Source organism: Centruroides sculpturatus, unplaced genomic scaffold, assembly GCF_000671375.1.
Source record: "Centruroides sculpturatus isolate CEXI.00-Female unplaced genomic scaffold, Cexi_2.0 scaffold980, whole genome shotgun sequence".
Lineage (NCBI taxonomy): Eukaryota > Metazoa > Arthropoda > Arachnida > Scorpiones > Buthidae > Centruroides > Centruroides sculpturatus.
The window spans coordinates 295,978-320,686 of record NW_019385128.1 but is presented as its reverse complement, the minus strand read 5'-3'; the positions used below and the strand labels follow the sequence as shown (position 1 = coordinate 320,686).

Genomic DNA, 24,709 nt, shown 5'->3' with positions numbered 1-24,709 from the left:
GGTGCGTAATGCACCACCTGTCCTACTCATGATGATCAGTTACTGATTGTAAGATAAATCTCTAGTTTGAACATGTAAAACTGTGTAAAAAGTGCATCTTAGAATTGAGGAAATAAAGTAATTTTTCAGGAAGATATTAATTTGAAAAAATCAATCTGATCTTTTATCAGTGATCTGAATTATTTGAAATGCAAATATAAAAAATTATTTCATATAACAATGATTTCATTTTTTCTCTTCAAGCTTAAGTTATCTATCACAATGGTTACTTGATGTAACTTTTTGATATTTTACATTATACTATTAAATAAAATATCAGGGATTATACGACAATATAACAGTATTTTATTTTATTGATAGATCTAGAATTATTGCTATATTATTTATTCATTAACTAGTTCAGTATTTTTCAATCTATTGCTAATGATGGCTCCCTTGGTAATTTTTTTCACACAGCTCACCTGCTTCTGTACAGTTGTTGCACCTTATATACTTTTAGTAATAAACATGTGTTGTTATGCTACTCAGCGTTATATTTTGCAGTATTCCTGAAGTGTGCTGCAATACTCCAGTTGAAAACCTTTGAGCTAGTTTGTTAATTTTGGAAATATGTAGTTGGAGAAATTTCAGATTTCTTTTAAGAAGAATATTTTATGTGAAATAGTTTCTTCCAACATTTTGTTTTAAATTAATAGACTAAGTAGATCAGTGGTTTTCAACCTTTCTAAATTAGCATCTTATAATTAGTATGCTGGTATGTTTGATATACTTGATACTCAAATTTATTCAAACTTTAATTATTGAGTATCAGAATCTTGTGATATCCTGAATTATTGCGAAAGCTACGTTGAAAATCACTGTTATAATATGATGCTTTACCTCTACATATTTTTGTCCATGGTGTGTCTGCAGTTGAGTCCAAGAAGTATCTGCAGAGAGCAGTAGATTGTCTTCCTATAAGTGGATATTGGGGACCATACACATTGTTTATTGGAATTTGGTTGTTTATTACATACAGGAGAGCAGCAACTAGAGTCTGTCTTGAGCTTTGAGACAGTCAGTATCATCTTATCTCTTTATTTTTGGCAGTATGAGTCTGATACTGTTTGTACACTCTCACTACAGTGTAACAAATGAGGCTAAATGCAAGCTGTGATACAATGCATTCTTTATACAGAATGATCATATATTGATATATAACTACTGGTTAATAACAATTAGTTACTTGCTTTGTAATTATTTTTTTGGTTACTCTTAAACCATTAATTAAGTACCATCTACACTCCTCTTAATCATCGATTAAAGGTTTAATAATAATGAAATCATTATTTAATCTTTTAGATTTCATTTTTTTAATTGATTCAATATGTTTTGTTTGATTTTATGTGATGTAAAGTTGCAAAATATTGCATGGCTTGAGCATGTATTATTTACATTGTTTTTTTTAGAAATAATTTACTGTACAAGAAATGTGTCACTAATGTATGCGTATTAATAAATTTATCGTTGGTTTGTTGTCTTCGTATCCATAGTCATTTTTAGATACCTTGTATTAAAATATATAACTATTTTCTATATGTAAATATATTATCATTATTGCTAATTATACATTATAAAAATATGCAGTTCTCATTTTTAAATGCAAGTGTTAAATGAATTGACTGTTTTATGAGTATAAAATATGTAATTTTATTTGCAATTGTTATTTAAATAATGAATATATTTATTATAAAGCTTTGTTATTTTGTTTAGACCTTTTGTTTAATAAAATTATATATTTCATTAAAAATCCAAGATAATATATTGTTACAATCTTAGCCATTTTAAAGCACTTTTGAGGCTCCAAATTTCTTTAGAGGTATTACACAGATTTACAATAAAAATATTAGTAATGAACAGTGAGATGATCCCTTCACAGTTGGATATGCTAATAAATTTATGCAGTCTTGGTTAAACATTTTGTAGCTTAAACTTCACAAATGCGTAATTGCGTACATTTATAATCCTTTCCATACAAATATTTTGGTAATAATTAAGCATATCTTTATGGAATTCATAATTTTAAATGGATATTTGTTGAATTTAATATGAAAATGAATAAGGAAATCAAAATTCAAGTAATGATTTTATTGTATGCACTGAGGTTTCATTTTAAAAAAAACATGTAATGATTTTAAAATCATGTGATGTTACCAAACATGAATAGATAATCTTTTTGTAAGTTTAGTCACTGAAAGCCGACAAGAAGCAGAGGGCCTGCCAATAACTTGGCATTTTTAAGAGCTTATGCAAACTGAATCGATCATATCTAGAACAAGTCCAGGAATAGCTGAGAAATATCTATAAAAATATTTATTGTATCGTATAAATGCATGACTTGCCATTTAGTTGACAGTTTCATTCCGATAGTTCACAGTATGATCTGGGGTGGATTACATGGGTGCTAAGGTCTCCTTAGGTAACAATAATTCATTTTTATTTCTGATGTGTTTTGTAGCGACTGTACTAGTCTTGGCCAATGAGTGAATGAGTCAATACAATGAATCAAATTAGTAGTATTTCTATAGAGTCAATGCTCTGTATTCAGCTGTTTCAAAACTCAATAGTTGCATGCTACTTTCATTGACAGAAACTTTGTATTAAGCTTTGAAAGAGTTTCTGTAAACAGCTACATCTTACTTTACTTTAAATGATGATGATGACTGAGTTCTTTCTCACGAGTAAAATATTACAGTTGGCCATCCTTATATAATTTTTTACTATTTAAATTTCATATTTAATTTGTTCATTTGCCCATCTGCAAATATTTGCAAATTTTTCATTTAGTCTGTCAGTTGTTCTCAATCTTTCTGAGGCTGCTGAACACCATTCATCTACTTTTTATTACATGGAGCATTAACATTAATATATTCAAAAATTGATAAGAAATTCTATGTTTATTATTATCAAGAAATAATAAACTAAAAACTTTATAATGTATTGAATAAAATAGAAACATAAAATTGTCTACAAATATGGTAATATATATTGTAGTGCATTGGAATAAATTTCCAATAAAAACTTTAAAATATTATTTTTTCTGTAGAATGCTTGAGGCAGGTTTGCAGAACACATGTCTAAGTTATGAATCTAAAAAAAAGCAGCATAAACTGAAAGTTTGCAATATGTTATCCAGAGCCATGAGTTTTGATGTATCAACGGCTACATTCAGCAGAGTCAACAGTTGTAACTGAGCAAAGATGTTTCAATCTGTAGCTGTTACGTAGTTACATATGCCAAATGATGATTGATGTATACATTGGAACAGGAAGCAGCCAACATTAGTCAGTTGTAGCTAGCGATAGGTAGCGTAAATGAAAGACACTACTAAATGTGACATCAAAACACTAAACATATTCCGAAACAACTCTACTATAGAGAGCATTCAGCAGAAAAATACTCAACATCTCTGGAATTGTTGTCTGCTGAATGCAGCCAATGAGCCTTGTATTCATTAATTGAGTTTCAATTGTTTGTGTTTTTCCTCAATGAATCAGGTATCCAGAGTCAACTCGCTATACTGAGTTGATTCGAATGTTAGAAAACGCTAATTAATTTTACATAACGCTAAGCAGTACTGTTTACGTCACCGCTTTGTACATTATAAATTATTTATGTAATTAATAATGTAATGTCAAGTACTCAATGCTGTATATTCTTAATACAGTTAATTAAGGGAATCGATGATTTGTGATACCGGTATGTAATTTTGAGGGTGGGTATGTGTGACAGTGTTACGGGAGGATGTTGGAAAGTAGGGACGAATGAAACTATTGTTACGTTGGGAAATTTCCAGAGGCACCAGTGGGATTGTGCCTTTGTTGTTCGTTGGCCCTAGCACAGGTCCATCTGCCCATGTTGAAAAGCATAAAATAGGATTACGTAATTTATGGACGAACCGTAGGGATTTTTTAATTAAATGTTTTTAAACACGAAAAGAAATAACAGTTTTTATTAAAAACAATATCTAAAAAAAAAATTCAGCTACAAGTTGCTTAACTTTCCCAGCAACATTTAAAAAACTGTATGTAGCGCCATCTGTTATGATACTTTATTATAAAAAGCTTTTATACGATTTATTATTATAAAACGACAAATAACCTTAATTTTGAGAATAGGGACTTTTTTTTTTTAATTGTAAATGCTAATAACGAATAAAACCTTAATTCCGACCCCACTCGAGATATAACTATTGTTAAAGGAAAAGTACGATGTACAGGGGACTAGATTCTTTTAGAAAGTCCTTCCGGGAACCGTTCCCATTCGGCAGATTGCCCGCGTATTGCGTTGCTGTAAAGGAATAAACCAAATCATATAATACGTTATTTTTCCTCTTTTTTTGACTTTTGTGGGTTCAAGAATTCTGAAAACGTGGATATATGCAAAAAAACCTAGAGGGTCAATTTTTATACGATTTCAATACTTTCCTGTGTTATATAGATAACAAACTGGGAATGTAAAATGGCTGAGACGAATTAAAAAAGCTATTTGGAAATTTGTAGGTCACTGTACTCGTTGAAGAAAGAGCGATCGAGGTACTTCTACGTGGACTATTTTAGAGGCATATGAATTTGTTTTTATAAGTCTAATCTAGTCATGCGAATAAACTATCAGTTTTGCAGATATTTTATAAGTTATTTCTTCAATGTCTGAGGTTTATGAACTATTATGCACGCAACTGTACTGAGAAAGTTTGCCAAAACCAGGTTATATCATTGCGTACAAAGAGGAAGGTGGCGATCAAAAACTATTCAAAATCTTTACACAGGAAACAGACCATCCACAAAAAATTTATCTGGGATTGCTCGCACCCGGATTTGATTCCGGGTCTCCCAGAGGTGATGCGTGACATGCAGCCATTACAATTAAAGTACTGTATTAATTTCATTTGTCATGTATTAGTGATTATGATCAAAACCAAGTTATCTCTGAGGAGGACAATTTGCCATCGTATTTTTGATCTTGAATTGTTAGACAATTGTTTATTGCATTAATTGCAAAACAAATCTATATTTCTGTTTTTTTTTTTCCTTTTAAATAATTATTTTAGCGCTTAATATTCCATCGTCGGGCTATCCTCCTGAAGACTCCTTTTGAATCTCTCAGTGCCGGCCGGATGGAGCCTCGGGAAAAAGATATCAGTGGGGCCACGAAATATTTGCGAAACTTTTTATTCAAATTTTCTTTGAAATTTGAAAGTGCGAGATTTCTGAGGCTCGAAAAATTCACCTATGAGCGGGCCCCGGACTCACCGACGAATCGCCGCCCAATGGTTGAAATTAATTATTAATTTTTTTAATACTTTTTATTTCACAGAGGGCGCTATTCGAAATTATAAACAAAAAGAAACGTGTTCGCATGCTGTGTTCGTGTTTATCAACATTGTCCTCGTTGCTGTCAAACGGGTAAGTTGCATTTCCCTTCGAAATATGAAAATTGTATAACAAGAGTTAAATTATCTTAAGTTTGCGGTAATAACAGCGTAACAAATTAAGAATTTAGGCTGAAAAACTGTATTATTTTATGTAAAATTGTATCTTGGATTACTTTTAGGTATGGTTACTTTATAGTTCAGTGACTCCTATATTAAAAATGAATGAATATAAACTGTATATACGACATATTTTTACATCTTGTGGCTTATATTCTATTTTTGGCTCTTAAAGGAAAAGGAAGCTTATTATTAGTTATAAAAATATTAACAAGTAAGAAATAAATATGCAGGAAGCTACACAAGGAAAACAGCAGCAGATTTGGATGCTTCATTCATTATGACAGTAGTGATGTTGCACGATTTTCACTTTGAAAGTGGCGTTATTAGTTCAAATCTAAGATCTAGATCCATCGGAGACATTGGTTCTGTTGTCAAAAAATTGCTCTTAAAGCAAACAATATAAACACTTCCTGTTTAGTAGAGGAAACGATAAACTTTTTGTGCACCAAAAATATTTAGATGAGTAAAAATTTAATCTTATTGAGTTACAATATTAATAAGGTCACTTCTCTGCATAAGGACAATAATCTTACCGCTGAGGATTAATATATTAAAACCAAAATACTCAACAATAAATATAATATAAATGAGAACAAACCAGTTCGTTTCCATTTGTATTAAATAAATTTTTTAAAAATCTATCAGGAAAAATTTCTTATTTTGTTGCTTTTTTAATCCGAAAAAATCTTCTGGTTATATTATTATATAATAATTTTAATATGTATAAAAATTTAAACTTATTTTCCTTCTAAGCATCATATAAATCTTAAGTTTTACATTTATTTGGATTATATATTAATGTTATTTGAAAATAATTATTTTAAAAGCTGAAAATATTTGTTCTGATTGATTTATAAGATAATACAAATATCATCAAGTTTTTTTGGTGTTATCTATATTAAGTGTGACCAGTTTTAACTGTGGTGAAGGATTTATGACTTATTTTGGTAGACCCAGTATAAGATAAACTTTATAGAAATAAATTATTGTATTTTTCAAATTATTTTGAATCTAGATTTTTACAGTCTTTGAGATATAATTTACATTCTTAAAACAAAAAAAAAACAAATTGCATATGTAAACTGGAACTATAATTCAAAGAAATAATACCTGCATTCTACATAAAAACTTTACATTCTTATGCATTATTTTACAGTTTTAAATGGAAAATACAGCTATAATTTGCCTTTCAATTTTTCTCTTAAGATTATAAAATATTGTGTTAAAAGTTGATGTTTTCTGGGTCAATGACATACAGTTTTTATTTTTATCTAGCTATCTAGGAAACGCTAACTTTGGATTTCAGATAAATAATGAAATTATAAATAGATTGTTCTAACAGGTTTTTACAGATATATTTTCAGATTCCATTTAACAATAAAAAAAATATAATTTAATATACATTCCTCATAAACCTTCAAATTTATTTAGAAATTGGATTAATTTTCTCATTTTGTTGTTAATAAAAAGCTGGTAGCCTTTCATTTAAACAAGTATTATTTATAATAAATGCAATGGAAATAAATTTATAAGTATTTTCAGCTATGTTTAGAGATAAATTTAATTATGCAGCCCAAAAATCAGTCAGATGTATTTTAAAATTAAACATAATTAAAGTCTGTTTGGAATATCTACATATTATTGTATAATAGGAATATTTGCTTTAATGAAGCATAAAATTTAGAAACTTAAAAAAAAAGGTGAGAACTTTCAAACATTTGTTCATTTTCAGGAAATGTTTAGAACATAGAACAGTCATCATAGTAATTCATTATTATCAACTATATTATTAAGGAAGCAGAAGATATGGAAGGAAATATGTTAAGGAAGTAAAAAAATGAAATAAAAAATTTCATAATTTTTTTATTTTATTCTTTACTTCCTTAACACAAAGCTATTTATAATGCATTAACATGGTAGCAGTGTTCTATGTTCTAAGCATTAGAAAATTAATAAAAGTCTGAAAGTGCTCAAATTTGTTTTTTTTTTTCTAAGTTTTTACACTTTGTTCTACTAGCTATTACCTGTGGTTTCACCCACGTGGAATTTGCAATTTGATAGAAATAACCCTCTCTCAATACTTCACTAAGATTCTCAACATTAGTTGTTACTAGCCTTCTTGATAAAAAGCACTGAGTTCAGCGTTAATACGATTTTTCTTGTATCGCAAGTACTTTCGACGAGTACTATATCGTCGTCTTCAGGCGAAAAAAGAACAAAATTTGAATTAGAACGTGCAGAATGTTCCAAGTAGAAAACGGAAAATTTTTCTTGTCAATTTCTAAATTATAGCGTTCGGTAATTCCGTTGGTCACGTGCAACAAGCTTTTGCTGGAGTTCGAAATATTTTAAATCCACACGACTAGCAGCGCATGCGTTGAGGAGCGATCGTACTAATTGTGCGACTCTTGGCGCTTTTTGCTATTTAAACGCTGGTATAAAGTAACCCATATTTCGGGCAAGTCGAGTGTGGGGACGTTGCATGCGTCTGTGGTCATTGTAAGGAGCGCTTCCCAAATAAATGTAATTCTTCTGTTGTTACAGCTCCTGAGCAACGCTGTTTTTGACCATAACGGGTTATAGCCCTGCTGTAGAACTTTTCTGGCGAGCTCTGTGGTCTGTCTTCCTTTGTTTATATCATCTTGATGTTCCGCGATACGGCAAGCGAGCATTCTTGTCGTTGCCCCTATATACTTCTCAATTGTCCCCGTTATTGGATTTTCCAGTTGCACTGCGTATATTCCCGATTTTTCTAAGACGTTGACTTTATCCCATCTAAAATATCTCAAACAGCTGGAGATTACTTGCCCAATTACAATTTCTTTTGAAATGCAGAGCAAAAAGAGTAGTTCCAAAGTGCATACAGCTTAAGCGCAAGAAATTTCCGGAGTGTTTACGAGGGATAATTCCGAAGGTAGAGCAGTCTCTTTTGACCAAGCTAATTAGAAACAAACGCAAGTGCCTTGCAGAAGCAGAGCAAAAAACCTACGTAGCTCATCTGTATTTTTCCAAAGCATGTGACCCCTCCACGTTGTACGTTCAACTGGGCAAAGTGCAAAGTATAACATCAATCTCCACGCAGAAAATTAAAAAGAAGTTGGACAAAAAGCTCCAGTGGCTACTCAATTCGACGCGTACGCAAAAAGCAGCAGTAGTAACCACTCCATATTACAATTATACAAAAGAGCAAGTACCCATAATCGTACATAACACACTGGAACGGGGTCCCAAGTACATCTCACATCCTATGAGATCGGATTTCGACCAGTTAGTCCCAGCCACCTTAGCAGCTTTAAAAGCCTGCCAGACTGCACCAATGTACCAGCAAATGGAGTTAGAAGTCATCACAAAGCTTGCTACAACAAAGCACATCTCCGATGCACCAAATAGTCGCAAAAACCAACAAGCAGTAACGAAATTCCTTGCCAAGAACGATCTGAGGCTCTTAGTATCGGACAAGGACAAAAGATTTGTTTTGTGCAGAGAAAATGACTTCATCGCTAGAGCCAATGAGTTTCTGTTACAATCATGCTCTGTGGAGATAAACAGCGACCCAACAACAGCAGTACTGCGAAGAGCAAAGAAAATCATAGCACTTCCAGGAATAGCCTTAACACTACCAGGACGCCTCGATCCTCCATCCAATGTTGCATGCCCTAGGCTATTTTTCCAGCCAAAAACGCATAAAGAGAACTGGCCACTACGACCATTAGTAAACAAAAGGTCACATCCCACTTACCACCTAGAAAAAGCCCTTGCAAAGTTTCTACGAGAGCTACTTCCGGAATCACCGCATGTCACTCCTTCCTCTATGGATGCCAAAACAATCATTAGTTCCAACATGGCAAAAGCACATGGCAATAGCAGCATGTTCTACAAAATGGACGTGATATCCCTGTACCCATCCGTTCCTGTATTTGAAGCTGTAATGCTAGCCAACGCTATGCTCCTCGAAAAAGGTTTTACGGTTCAACAAGTGCTAGACATTCGTGAAGCGTTGATCTTTATCACTGAAAACAACTATTTCCGCTTCAACCAGAAAATATATTTACAGAAGCAAGGAGTCCCCATGGGCTCTCCTCTCTCAGCAGTATTAGCCGAGCTCATTATGAGGGACGTGGAACAAAAAATTTTCAAAGTTCCGCTTGCTATGTGCTACCCATCACTATACTTGCGCTATGTAGATGACATTCTACTAATATGGGAAAATTCAGAAGAGGAGTTTATCCAATTTATGCAGCAACTTTCAAGCGTGCATTCCACCATCAATTTCACATGGGAAAAGGAGCAAGATCGATCTATAACATTTTTGGATATGCGGATACAGAAATCAATAGAAGGGCCGCAGTTTACGGTGCATCATAAGTCCAACATAGTCCCCTATATCATTCCAGCTGATGCATTTCAACCATCGCGGTATGTCAATTCCGCCATAGCGGCTCTCATCAGAAGAGCGATGCTACTTCCCTCATCGCAAGCTCTAATAAAAGTCGAACTGGAAATCGTAAGAACGGCAGTACATCACGCTGGATTCACAAGTGCCAAATTTACGCATGTACTACGTAGGGTAAAAGATTCCCTTTTCCCGTTTACCACACTACATAGCAAAAAAGAAATGTCTAGAGTACAATCAGCACTGCCGTACCTAGGAGCACCGTCCATACTTATTAGCCGTATTTTCCGGCGATACAGCTTTACTCTTCCTTTAACTACCCTACCCAACCTACGCAGGAGTATATGCAATGATCGGGATAAAGTCGACGTTTTAGAAAAATCGGGAATATACGCAGTGCAACTGGAAAATCCAATAACGGGGACAATTGAGAAGTATATAGGGGCAACGACAAGAATGCTCGCTTGCCGTATCGCAGAACATCAAGATGATATAAACAAAGGAAGACAGACCACAGAGCTCGCCAGAAAAGTTCTACAGCAGGGCTATAACCCGTTATGGTCAAAAACAGCGTTGCTCAGGAGCTGTAACAACAGAAGAATTACATTTATTTGGGAAGCGCTCCTTACAATGACCACAGACGCATGCAACGTCCCCACACTCGACTTGCCCGAAATATGGGTTACTTTATACCAGCGTTTAAATAGCAAAAAGCGCCAAGAGTCGCACAATTAGTACGATCGCTCCTCAACGCATGCGCTGCTAGTCGTGTGGATTTAAAATATTTCGAACTCCAGCAAAAGCTTGTTGCACGTGACCAACGGAATTACCGAACGCTATAATTTAGAAATTGACAAGAAAAATTTTCCGTTTTCTACTTGGAACATTCTGCACGTTCTAATTCAAATTTTGTTCTTTTTTCGCCTGAAGACGACGATATAGTACTCGTCGAAAGTACTTGCGATACAAGAAAAATCGTATTAACGCAGAACTCAGTGCTTTTTATCAAGAAGGCTATACAATTTTGGCGTGAGTTTTATTTATTTATCTATTTCTATTAGTTGTTACTATAAAAACAAAAAATTGCATCTAAAATAGTACAATAGAAGACGTTCGTCAGGTTAAGCCTTTATCCTCTCCCTCTCCTCCCATGGGGGAATTTCAAAAAATCCCTTCTTATTGTGCATTTTCATACCCTAACTGTGTACCAAATTTCACCTCTTTAGGTTCAGCGGTTTACTCTGGGCGATGATGAATCAGTCACAACATGTAATTTTATATATCACAAGTTTGGACTCATGCACTGTGTATCTCGCCAACCACGCGACTGTGCCGTGCAGTTACCTATCCCCTATACGTGTATACAGTGGCGTGCCATCATTAGAAGCGTTGGAAGCGCCGCTTCCCTCGTATTCTCTAAAAAATAAATAAATATTAATTTTAATTATATGAAAATAATCGCACAATATTTTATTATAACCGAATTATGTATCTTATTACAAATTTCTATACTACACGTGGAAAAAAAATTGCTATTGTATATTAGAATATTAGTTGCGGAGTGGAATCTCCTGTATTTTCAGATTACGAAAAGCCAGATTTGCGCATGCGCTTTACAGAGCACCAACCTCACCCGGTTTAGCCGGTGGAAGCCTACGACCTTGGGTGAAAGCTGCACACATATAAAGATTCCAATTCTATCAAGGACCGGTTCTGGGCTGTTAGCCGCCTGCCCACTAGATATTTCGATTACGTGAATAACGAGTAGATTTATAACTTAACCCAACCGATAAGAATTTACTGGTATGTTTTTACGATAGTTCTGTATAGTTGACAGGAGTTTAAAAAATCCATTAAAATATTTGATATATTTATTCCGCTCTCCGATTTTATATTACTCACGGATTTCGATGTTAAACCAGTGATATTACGATTTCGTACATCCCATCTTTAAGGGGATGTAGAAAAAAACGTGTACAATTCTTGTATAATGTTAAAAAATTAACCGTTACTTCGACAGCGTCATTTACAACTAAATTTAATGAATGAGAGAGATGCACCAGGTACAGAAAAGGCTCTAGAATTTATTTTCCTTAAATTTACGATTTATGTATCCGTTGTCGTAAAAATTTGTCTTTCCACTTTTTTCCCGAGACTACAAATATTCGAGTACAAAGTAACTGGTTTCGACTTATTTCTACTTAAGAAGTAGTTAAATAATTAAGCGATTAGGGAATTGGGGACGTAAACAAAACCCTGATGAAAGAGCCGGAATTTTACTTAAACAAAAGCCTAACCGGACCAATATCTAGCCGAGTACAGTGGGACTGATTTCTTCGTAATATTAGATGTAATAAAGACAGAAATTTTTCCAGTTCAATGAAAGTGAGTAAAAGTTGTAAATTTTGGAAATTTCCGTGGACACCTGGTCTTAAAACGAATTACAGTAGTTAGAAAACAAATGACTTTTAAGTTTAACAAATTTAGATTTTTACAGCTATGATGAGAAACGTTTAAAATTTACAACAACCCTGTCGCGTCCTTTGAGATATACTAGTGATGAGACAAAAGAGACATTAACCGGTATCGGCACCCTCGGGATTTGGCAAGCATGCACCGCACCGCACACCTACCAAGACCGTCTCTGATTCCATCCACGAGCCACTGGTAGGGAGCAATTTTAACTAGGTGGATTGTTTTAATATTTAAAAAGTAAAGACTATTTTATGTTATTTTTATGTACGTTTCTTCACAAAACTATATTTATAATTTTCTTTAAAAGTATATTCATACAATTGAATATTTTGTACCAGGTATGTATAATTGTATATCATCACACATTTTATTTTAACAAGTAAGTTTTTATAATTTTATTTTTAATTTTAGCCCTTATATTATAGCTAGCAATTTAGAATGTAATTGTGATATCGAAAATTTATTTCAAAAAGTTTTGGCTCGAGACCATATAATGAAAAAGAAAAAATTTGTTCGACATTTTCATGATAAAATTTATGAAGATATAAAATGGCTTTGTGGATGCATAAAAATGCAAAATTTGTTTTGTTGGCCTTGCCTACTATTTTCAAATAAAATTAGTGTGTAGAATGAGATTGGCTTTGACGATTTAAATAATTTGAGTAAAGCTGGCAAAAGACACGAAAATCCTAAATCTCGCATCGAATCTTTCGTAAAATTGAAGCAATTTGGAAATCAAAATAGAATCGAATTTAACATTAGTACACAATATAAAATAAATATTGAAAATTATAACAAGATAGTTACGGCTAATAGATATATTTTAATTAGTAGATGTTATCGAAGCGAGAATTGGCATTTAGAGGGCGTATAGAATCTATTAAATCTAATATAAGAGAGTTAATTATATTGAACTTGCTTATTTATTAAGTGCGTTAGATAATCTATTAATTAAAAATACATTTAGAGAAGTCTATGGTTTATACTGGCTTATCGAACAAACGAATATGAATGGACCCTAGACCATTGCTGACTGATTACCCCTGGAAGTCGGCTTCTTATAGAAACACAGCTTCCCTATCATCAAATGTCACGGCACGCCACTGCGTATATATATAAAACATAGATTATTAATTTCAAAATATCTATAAACACTTACATTTTTAGTTAAAATAGATATTTTGAAATTAATAATCTACGTTATATGTTTTTCATATAAATGATGTGTTAAACAGCCACGCCCTTTACTTTTTTCATATTATAGAAAATAGTCATACAACTATGTAATAAAAATATTGTCACACAAGTCTATTCTGTACCATTATATAACGTGTAAGTTTTTTTATGTTATTGTCACCCCGCATCTTTGTTACGTCCTACTTACCAATATCGTGAAACTCACCTTGTTTTTTGTAATTTTAACAGCACTGAAGAGGGGTTGGGAATACAAGCCAACTCAAAATGCATCTGAATTAAAAAAGTGTTTTAAATAGACTGTAGCATTTTCTAACTAATTGCTGTTTGATCGTCTACCAAAATTATTGTTTGGATTGCAAAGACACTACACACAGAATTTGAAGATACAGCAACCATGTCTTCTACATTAAGTAGACTATATAAATTTGGTTAAATTATAAAATATACCATATACTTTCATTGTTTTAATGTTGATACACTTGTAATTTCATTAAAAAATTACGACGTAAGGTTTTATTGGTCAACAACAAAGTGAATCTCAGTAACCAAGTATTCACACTGACGTGTTGTCACAGTCTGAGTGTAGGACAGGGAGCAAACCAATTCCCTCACCTCTCTTTCATGTGTAAATCATCTTTCCCATTCCACCCTGGATTCCCCTACTATTAGCAGAGGTATCATCTTATTATTTATATATGAAGTAGCTTAATCATGGTTAAAATTAAGATTTAGTTGCTCCCAGAATCCACTTGATTTAACTATTCATAAAATGATCTTAAAATATATTTTAGTTAATTGACTTTTAGGCCATTCAGTATAAAAGATACATAAATAAATATGAAGTTTTCAACTGTATATTTAATTTTTAATTCTTAACAAAGTAATATAAGTTTTAAGAAATGCTCATAGCACTATCATAGCCTTGATATTTAATTTTTATATTGAAAGCCACTATATAAATTTTTATTACATATTTATTTTATTTATATTTAAATAATATTTTCCTGAAAATAACTCATATAAAAATTGTTTCGTACAAATAGTCAAGTAATATTTAGATATCAATTTATTTTATTGGTATTTTATTCTATTGTATTCATTTTATTAAAATGTCATAAAAATGAAAATAAGAATTTTATTATTTCGTTGAATAGGTTAATATAAACGACCAACTTAGCATAATAATATAAATTACTTCTTCTATTAATGACAGTATGCTTAAATTTCATTTATTTTTTAATAGTGTATTGAGATTTATTTATTTAATAATTAAGTTGCCTCTTAAAACTTATCAAACAATATAACACTTCATTTTTATAGTGCTATACTCACTGCAGGATAACCAGAAATAGTTAGCCTTGAAAAATGCATTGAAAGGTGTTTACAATGGCATTGAAAGGAACCTGAATTATTGCCTTCTTGAAGAACATTCACTCTCAGAATTGCATTTCCTTTTGATCATATCGCAGTCAAAAGATTTCCAAAAAAACCAACTTAAAAAACTGGAACAGAGTGCAAGTCAATAACACTTTTCCAGCATATGTTTAATTACTGTATATATAGAAAATACTTAGCTTAAAATAGTCATGAAACTTTTTCCATCACAATTAACAACAAAATAGAAATGGTGGATAATGAACAAAATGATGTTTATGATAAATGCTACATGAAAAAATGTAATGATTATTTGTATCATTGGTACTATATTTTACCGTAGACATATACCCTTTCTCGATGGCTACACACTACTTTGTTTATCCTGTGCAGAGTATAGTTGTATGAGTTTAGTTTTCATTAACAGTTGTATTTTATATCAGTTTTATGTTTCTTTAATAAACATTAATTTTCAAATAATTTTGAGATATACTATAATGTCTAAATATGTATCAGAAATTAAGTTTCCATATTTAATTATAAACATTTTTTATTAATCTATAAAATATTCATGAGTAATTTAGTAAATATTTGTGTGTTTCTTTTTTCAATATAGTCACCATATTTGCTGAGACATTTATCTGGTCTAACAATCAGATCTTCCATTCCATTGCAAACAAAACTTGGCTTTGATGTTTTATGTTTTATCCATTGGCAGTTCTTGTGTTTGACATCATTGCCTTACTGGAATTGTTTTTTCATATGAGGAAACAGGCAAAAATCTGATAGGGATAAGTCCAGACTGTATAATGAGTGGGAAAAACTTTCCCATTTCTAGCTCTTCAGAGGTTTAGTAGTACCTTTTGCAATGTGAAGACAGACATCATTATGAAGGAGAACTTTGTATAAGAGGAGATTCTCTTGTAATGAATTGGCTCCTTACATTTTCAAAGTATTTCTTGTTAGGAAATTGCATTAACTGCTGCTGCTTTTGGTCTGAAATTGATCACTGGTTGTGAAATGTTCACTGGTGTGATAAGCCCTAATATAAATAACTACCTTAAGTTAGTAGATACGTTTAATAATAATAAGGGTGAAAAGCAAAAAACAATACATTCATAATATAAAATATTTGTGTTGTTTGCAACAGTTGAACATCTTTAAATATGAAAAAACATAGAAATGTGTAACTAATTATATAATCTTTTAAATTAATTTTATATATTTAGATTAGAAAGTTATATTTTCTTTTATTATTTGTATTTAAGAGTTATTTGCATATTTAAAGGATTGGTTTTTTAAGGCCAAATGATCTGCAGGATTACATCAGACTATATACTGTATTTACTCGCATATAAGATGAGGTTTTTATTCATTTTTCACTGCTTCATAAACCTAGATCGTCCTATACGTGTGAGCGAAGGAATTTTTGCGTGTTTGCAATAATTTTTGTAAACTGTGTATTCACATTTTTTACCGGATGCTCACCCTCTGGTATTTAAAAACAAAAGTGTTTTATCTGGGTCATTTCAATTGTTCTTGTGTATTGTCAGGAGTAAAGATGAATAGCAATAGGAAAATCAAAGCTTTTGAATCAAAATATGAATTGAAATTCCAAAATCACATGGGAATCTGATATAAGTTTTAATCCATTCTCAGGTGAAAACAGGTGATTATTTGGAAATCGGAATTTGACTGTTAAGAATTGACAAAAAAGGTTCTTGATTGTCCAGCTTTACATGAACAAATTGTTGTCGATTTTACAACATTTTTCCTTACAGTTTAAAATGCCAGTAATTTTTGCAGAACAATGCAGAACATTTACATTCATTTGATATTTTACTTGTGATTAAACGAAATAAAATTAGAATTGTATTAATAAATCTAATTTTCTTTATTTTGATCTTTAAAGTCACACCTTGTCTTATATGCGAGATTGTCTTATATGTAAGTAAATACAGTATCAGGCTTATAATCCTACTGTAGTCTAGCAAATCATTCGGCCTTAATCAAAAATCAAGTTAATAAATGTTTATATTTAGATTAGTTTTTTTCTTTTGTAAAATGTTTTTATATGGCAGACATTGATAAAATACATGTTATTTTTAGTTGATTATAAATATTTAATTTTAGTTTTATTTATATTCTCCTACTTTATAATTTCTTTTTTTTAAAGCTTTTTGGAAGTTTTAGATTCCATTTTCAGAAACTTTTAATTGATTAGACTATTTTGAAGATTTAAAACTTGTCATTTTTATTGATGATTATTGATACAGACAGCAAGTTTTAAATGTCAAACTACTGTTTGATTGTTCCACTAGTTTTTTAAAATGAATTAAAAGTTTCTGAAGAAGGAAACTAAAGCATATGAAAAGCTTTAAAAAGAGAAATGTTTTGACCTCTTAAAAAGTTACGTTAAGAGTGGCGATTATAAACAAGATATTATGTAAATAATCTTGCAGTTTGTTGAAACTGGAAATAACAATTTTTGAGAATTCAGAACAGTAATTAGCTTTTAGTAATACTTTTTTAAAATATTACATGAATAAATTAGTGGATATTTGTTTAAAGTTAGTTTAAAAACTTAGTTTATTTTTAAATGGTTTTAGAGATTAATGTTAATGTCTGTTCATGTAAAGGTAAATGAACTGACAAATTTTATTCTTTCAGATTCGCTTCTTGGACTAAACAGTTATGCAGGAAACAAAAATTCAAGATAGAAATTTATTTAAAGAAATACAAATTCCAATTAATTGTGGTTACTTAGCAGCAAAAGAATACGGACCACCGACTGGTGAAAAGTTGTTAGCCCTTCATGGATGGCAAGACAATGCAGGATCGTTTGATACTTTGATGCCTCTTCTTCTTCCGAATTTACATGTTGTTGTTCCAGATCTTGCAGGTCATGGATTATCCAGTCATAAACCTTCAGGATGCCCTTATTTCTTTTTAGAATATATAAATCATATCAAACTTATTGCTGATTATCTCAAATGGAAAGAATTCTCAATTTTAGGACATAGTATGGGAAGTGGTTTAGCCATTATGTTTGGTAGCATTTATCCAGAAATAGTGAATAAAATTATTGGTATTGAACTATTAAAACCCTTAAGTTATCCATCTGAAATTGTAACAACAATACTTCGTAATAGTATGAATCAGTATGTGAAATTAGAACATAAACTGAAATCTGATCCTTCTGTTTATTCAGAAGAAAATGCATTGCGTACTTTAATAGGTAAGAATGCAGAACTAACTGAGAAAAGTGCAAAAATATTAATGAAACGGGGTGTTAAGCAACTTGATGGTGGAAAAGTTAAGTTCTCTCATGATATTAGAATCAAATCCATTTGGGATAGTGGACTTTCAACTAGTGAACTTGTAAAAACAGTTATTTTGAATATAAAATGTGATCTGTTACTAATCAAAGCTAAAGATTCACCTGTTTACACTGATGAAGAAAGTTTGAATGAATGTATTGAAATATACAAAACGAAATGTAACTCATTTAAGTTGGTTGAAGTGGAAGGAAATCATTTCGTTCACTTAAATAATCCAGAACGAATTGCACCAATTATAAATTCATTCCTTTTGAATACAAAATCAAATATCTAATTTATATATTTGAATACTCAACAATACAGAAAGAATTTGATATTAGTATTGATTCGATATATTTTTATAATATCAAAATGCTTTTGATAAGATATGAAAATGTCCACACAGTTATAAATATAAAAGATTATACTATATATACTAGATTATATAAAGATTTAGTACAGATATATATTAAGTATTAATTAAAGTTGCTGGAGACATGATATTAATATGTCTTAAGTAATATCCTTTATTTTCTAAAAGAATATTCTTGAAAGAATAGGAATATTTTACTCTTATCCTTTCATGAATGTAACAATATTTTATTCTTTTATGTATAAAACTTTTTACATATTATTATTGATGGTAATACATATAATTCTGAAAACATTTCTTCAGTGAATATGCTGTATTTTTGTGTGGATTACTCTTGGTATATCTATGTTTAAAAGACAATTTGAGAAGAGTGATGAATTATACAAAGGAATGGGTTATATGCTGCTTTTAAATTGCAATTATGAATTTATGCTATGGAGCAATGTCTTTTCTCATAGGCATGGGGTATATGATGAGAAAGGCTATGCAAAGATTTTATTTTTGTGTTAGCAGTATTTTGCAGGGTGTATGTCAGAGATGGCCAAAACTTTTCACAATAAGAGCCATATATTGCCTATCAGAAATACATACTCTATTGGAATGGTATTTATAAACAGTTAAAATACTATAGTTATCTCTGTTGTATAGTAAACGTCACCATTACTTTACTGGTAGTTTATGACTGGCTAGGTAAACATTCATTTAACTGCTTTCACTTTATGAATCTATCTTTAGCTTTCAGTAACCAGTTCAATGTTAAGTTGCAAATTATGCTTGCAATCCATATATATATCGCACTACATAATAGTCAAAACATACAAATATATTATCACAAACATACAAAAATATTACATATGTGTAAATAGTGTCTAAAGTTTATAAAAAGAAATATGAATAAATGACAGCTGTAGTAAGGGTCTAGAAGAGCTTATGCAGCTCATAAGTTGCAGTTTGACCTCTGTGGGTATATGCCGTTGCAAGTTTACTCGTGAAAATACAATAATTCTGAAAGATCTTTGCGTTGTTACTATATATACATATATGTTATTCCTGTTTAATCTTATGATCTGTGGATGATAGTAATTCATAATGTATCGTGTGAAATCTTGCATTTATAGTTTTATTAATCAAGTGATATATTTTTATTTTTCTAATATTTTTGAAAGTATATTTATATAATTTTTCATTATTTCATTTTTAAATGTTTACTTATTACAATTTAACTGGTCTTATAAAAATTATTTTTTTTGACATTTTCAGATTTCTGTTTTATGCAATTAAATTTTTCCTTTTTACGTGAAACATTTTGAATATCACAAACTCTTTAACAGTATTAATTCTTATGAAAATTGAAAAGTAGACTTTGTTATATTATTATTATTATTTTATTGACTTTAAACATTAAATTCAAATGTTTTGAGCTTGGATGAGCTATAAGTCTCTATGCGTAGATAAATTGGTTACTTTGTTACGCAGCCACTTGCAAGTGATAAAATGTGCTTTATAGTGAACATCACTAACTGACTGCACATATGAATGTTCCTTTTATTTTTATTGGTGTGTGTTAACAGGTCTAGTTTAATGCATACTCATGTATCATGTATATTTTGTTTCAGGTTATCCCTGTTCTGTGCTTTGCTTGGTACACCTGCAGTCTCCAAGTGTCCTCACAAATAAAAACTAAGAGGAGTGAGGTTTGGAGATATGAGTCACTCTTTGGGACCATAATAGCCAATTCGATATATAGAGACTTTTGATTCATTCTATTAATAATAATAATTCTTATATATAGAGACTTATATATATAGAGATATATAGAGACTTTTGATTTATTCTATTAATAATAATTCTTCCAATAATTCATATGTATAAAGTATGATATATTAATAATTCAAACTAATAGATTCCCGATTTATATTAAAATCTTTATTGTTGCAGCAAATATGGTAAATGCGTGGCGGTAAAAATTAAGAGTAAGCTTATTACAAGTTCATAAATATTTAAATAATTGATTTCCTGAGAAAACAGCATCTAAAAAATTTAACTTTCTTGTCAGATATGATGATTTTGAATTATATTGAATAACTTATTTTTTTTTAAATGAATATTTTGATAAATATTTGCAAATTACACAGCAGAAATTTGTTTTCTTAAGATTTGATAAATATAAAAAATTTTTAGTTTTTATAACCCTTGAAAACATTTCTTTTTGTGTCCTTTTAAGGTATTTACATTCATACCAATTTTTAAAACATCCAGCTTCAGCCGCTGATTCCTTCTCTAATATTGGTTTTGTGTTGAGCACTTTTTGATGTAAAAACTACTGGTTAATTAACAATTGTCTATATTTAATCTGTAATACATTGACTGGGGTGATGAACAAAGAAAGACTAACTCAGACAAAGACAAGTAAGTTTGAATTTTCCTCCTTGATGCCCTCTCATGGTCGATTGCGATGGAAAGTTACAACAATTGGTATACCTTTTTTTTTTTTCTTTCTTTCTTTTTTAACTTTCAAAATGAAATCGGCCGATGGAAAAGTTGTTTGACTGGTTTTGCTATACAAGTTTTCCTTTAAGCCTGAGGAGCAAAAGCAATTTAGTTCCCAAGTATATAGAAAAAAAATAAATTTTTGGAGCTTAAAGAGTTAACCCATTTTTAATTGTATGTCAAATTTTATCAGTAAAGGAATAACAAGTAAAACAGGACAAACACTATATGATTTTGCTGGCCGACTGTCACTAGTTGCTACTAGTAAATTGGCACTAACATCATCGAGACATGTAATGCTGACTGTTTGTTGGTGGTAATAAATTGTGTTTTTGGTAAACAAATGTTGGCCAATTTCCTTCTCAGGCAACATACTTTATAATGTCAAAGACAGACAATAGACCATATTGGGCAGCAAAATTGCTTAATGTTTACTCCACTTAACAAACATTTTCTGTTATGTTTCCAATTTTCACTTCTCTGAGATGCATCTATGTTTTGAAAACTGCTATGTCACAAAACATGGTGGATGACAATGATGGTGGACTTTCCTACACTACATGCGTACTATGCAGGATAACAAAGAAACTTTAAGAGCCTGTATCTTCTAAGGGAAGCTATAGCAGCTCCCAGTTCATATGACCAAAATTACTTGTATTGATCCTGTCCTATTCACCATTCATTTCATTTTGTTGGTCTATTTCTTAATATACTATATATTAAACTCAAAAATAAAAATATACATATATAATTCAAATGTGGATTTTCAGCTCCACAGTTTTTGGCAAATAGAGAGACAAAGTAATGCTTTTATATAAACAACAGTATTGGTTGTTTATATTGAATCATTCTTCTATGAATGCATGTCTCTCTAATCCAAATGAGTATTAAGTTCGGTAGACTATCATTAAAAAGAAGTGTCTAACCTGAAAGCTGTAATGATAGTCTACCAAACTTAATACTCATTCGAATTAAAGAGACATACATTCATAGAACGTAATAACAGCTACCGTAAGTGATATTTAGATGAATCATTCTTGCATGAAAGAAAAGAATGTTAACAGTGTCTCTGAACAGATATTAAAAGTTGTCCCCAATAACCTACAGTTATCCTGTCTGGAATTGCCATTGTGAAAACAAAGCGAAAGAAAATTTACTATGATGTTAATTGAGTTTTTTGCAAAAGAAAGACAATGCACTTTCTTACATTTTAATTTGCATTTATGAAGAGCCAAAGAAATAATATATTACTGAAGAATAACCAACCCTAGAAGAGGGTACTGCTATGCCCTTGCACACCCTCCTATATCTCCTACATCTGCTGTCACTTGTACAGATGTAGCCAGATTGGTCACTTTGCCAAAATGACCCATCTGACTACATATGAAATAGTCTGTTATGTGCTATACAAACTTGTTTTCCTGAGATGATCTATTTTTCCACATTGGTAACAGACTTTGCTGAGTTTTAAATCTTTGGATTGAGAACTCGCTGAATTTTACCATCTTATTCTTCATATCTTCTATCTGTAAATCTGTAGCTTTTAGTATGAATACAGTTTCTGCTGCTTTGTCTAGTGCCTTTCTCTAGCAATCTCCTCAATTCATTTGACATTGTGAGTATCAGATTTCCACTATCTTATCATGCATTTGTTCATCTAGCCTCATGTAATTACACTTCTAACCTTGTTGTTTCTGTCTAACAATAAACTCATCTACAAAACAATGCTCAAAAAATAATAAAATGTAAATACATTTGTTTCAAATTTGATATTAATAATTTTAAATTTCTGTTCCAAATTTTACAAATGACTTTATGACTGTTATTTTTAAGCTAAATCTTATCACAGTATTTATAACAACATTTATGTTAACAATAAACAATGCTTTTTGCCCACGACTATAAATTAGACAGACTTAAATAACCCAATAAATAGGGTATAACAATTTGCAGGACTTATCACACCAAGGCTGACTGAAAGAAGGACCAGAACTTTTATAAAAAAAAAGGGTTGGTCTTTAATAATCACATTTCAATTTTAAATGTGATTATTAAAGACCAACCCCTTTTTTTTATAAAAGTTCTGGTCCTTTTACATGAAATTTAATTTCTGTCAATATTTTATTTTAAATTTATAGATTTATTAGAGAAATGAGAGTTAGATAGATTTATACAGTGCGCTAGTTGGATTGTAAGTGAGAATGCAATGTATCCTGGCCAGCACACCTGTGAAAAATTCTTAAGGAACCAATTCAAAATTCTAATATCTCCGAGTAGCAATCACGGAGTACCTTAGCTGTTGCTCCCATCTGGCAATTTGACTAATAATGATTAATAATTGGTTACTTGTTTGTTTCAGGCCATGATTAAACAAGATCTTTGTTACTTACTTTGTTACTAATTTAAGATTAACCAAATCCTTGGCTTATACCAGATCTTAATTTCAATATGTATAGAGTTTTTATTTTAATTATACAGTCAAACCCTGTTTATCCAGATCAAACAGGACCAGAAACAATACAGATAAACTGAAATCAGTGGGGAATTGAAAAAGTTCTATACTGAAAATAATATTTAATGATTTAAAATAAATTTACATGCTTTGCTGACTTTAGAACAATAGGAACATAAAAATTATTCAGTACATACAAACATGATGTATTTTTATCCTTGCACATTAAGATTGTAAATATTATTTCCAATGATTTCATAAACATTCGCAAAACTTATAAAAATTTATAAAGAAATAACTATTCACACCAATCCAAATATCCAGATGAATAGGATCTGGCTAAATCTGTATAAAGTTTTTGTAATGTTACTTATGATACTGTTGTATTATTAAAATCCTAATTGCTGTATAAAATCCTAAGCCATTTGTATTTTTATGATTAATTTACATATCATTTATGAATCTTCTGATATATAAATTTTAATATTTGTAACATTAGTTTGTGGTCTTCATTTCAACAGTTAATTATGTTTCGGTTATAACTTTATGTATAAAAGTATATAATTTTTTTTTGGAGATAAATATTTTTTCATGTTATAATCATTGTATAGTACTTATACGAAAGTATAATGCTGGTTTTTTTTGTTAAACATATGCAATGTTTTTAAGGGAATTTGATTTATAGTTTTATTCATACTTTTTATTTAGATAATTATCTTAATAGCAAGTATATTCCTTTATTTGTTCATTTTGTTAATGCTTATATACAATAATTGTTAATGCTAATATTATATACATTTTATTGAGTTTATATTGTTACATTTATAACATTTATATATTACATTATTGTATTAGATATTTGTTTAATAAAATATATATATATATATTTTTTTAAAATACAAGGCATTATATTTTTCTCATAAAAAGAAATTTATAGTGTATATGCAGGGAAAGCATAGAGGGACATATACTCCAGGTGTTAAATCAGAAAGGACATTATGAACTCTCCTAATAGGTAATAAATAATTTTTTAAAATATTGCAAATGATAAGTTAAATGTTGAGCTAATTTTAATATTGAAAATGTTAAAATCCTGTTTTTT

At 30.7% G+C, this 24,709-nt stretch overlaps 2 protein-coding genes across 2 annotated transcripts; both read left to right on the top strand.

Annotated features, from left to right (window-relative positions):
• The first annotated feature begins 426 nt into the window (after positions 1–426).
• Positions 427–10,661, top strand: LOC111635167. The gene is made up of 3 exons (XM_023380046.1): positions 427–438; positions 5,356–5,444; positions 8,369–10,661. Exons 1-3 carry the CDS (start codon positions 427–429, stop codon positions 10,659–10,661), a joined length of 2,394 nt encoding a protein of 797 aa, XP_023235814.1.
• LOC111635170 (serine hydrolase-like protein) lies at positions 5,380–18,779 on the top strand. Its single transcript, XM_023380053.1, has 2 exons — positions 5,380–5,444; positions 17,643–18,779. Exon 2 carries the CDS (start codon positions 17,667–17,669, stop codon positions 18,585–18,587), a length of 921 nt encoding a protein of 306 aa, XP_023235821.1. The 5' UTR covers positions 5,380–5,444; positions 17,643–17,666; the 3' UTR covers positions 18,588–18,779.
• The last annotated feature ends 5,930 nt before the right edge of the window (positions 18,780–24,709 follow it).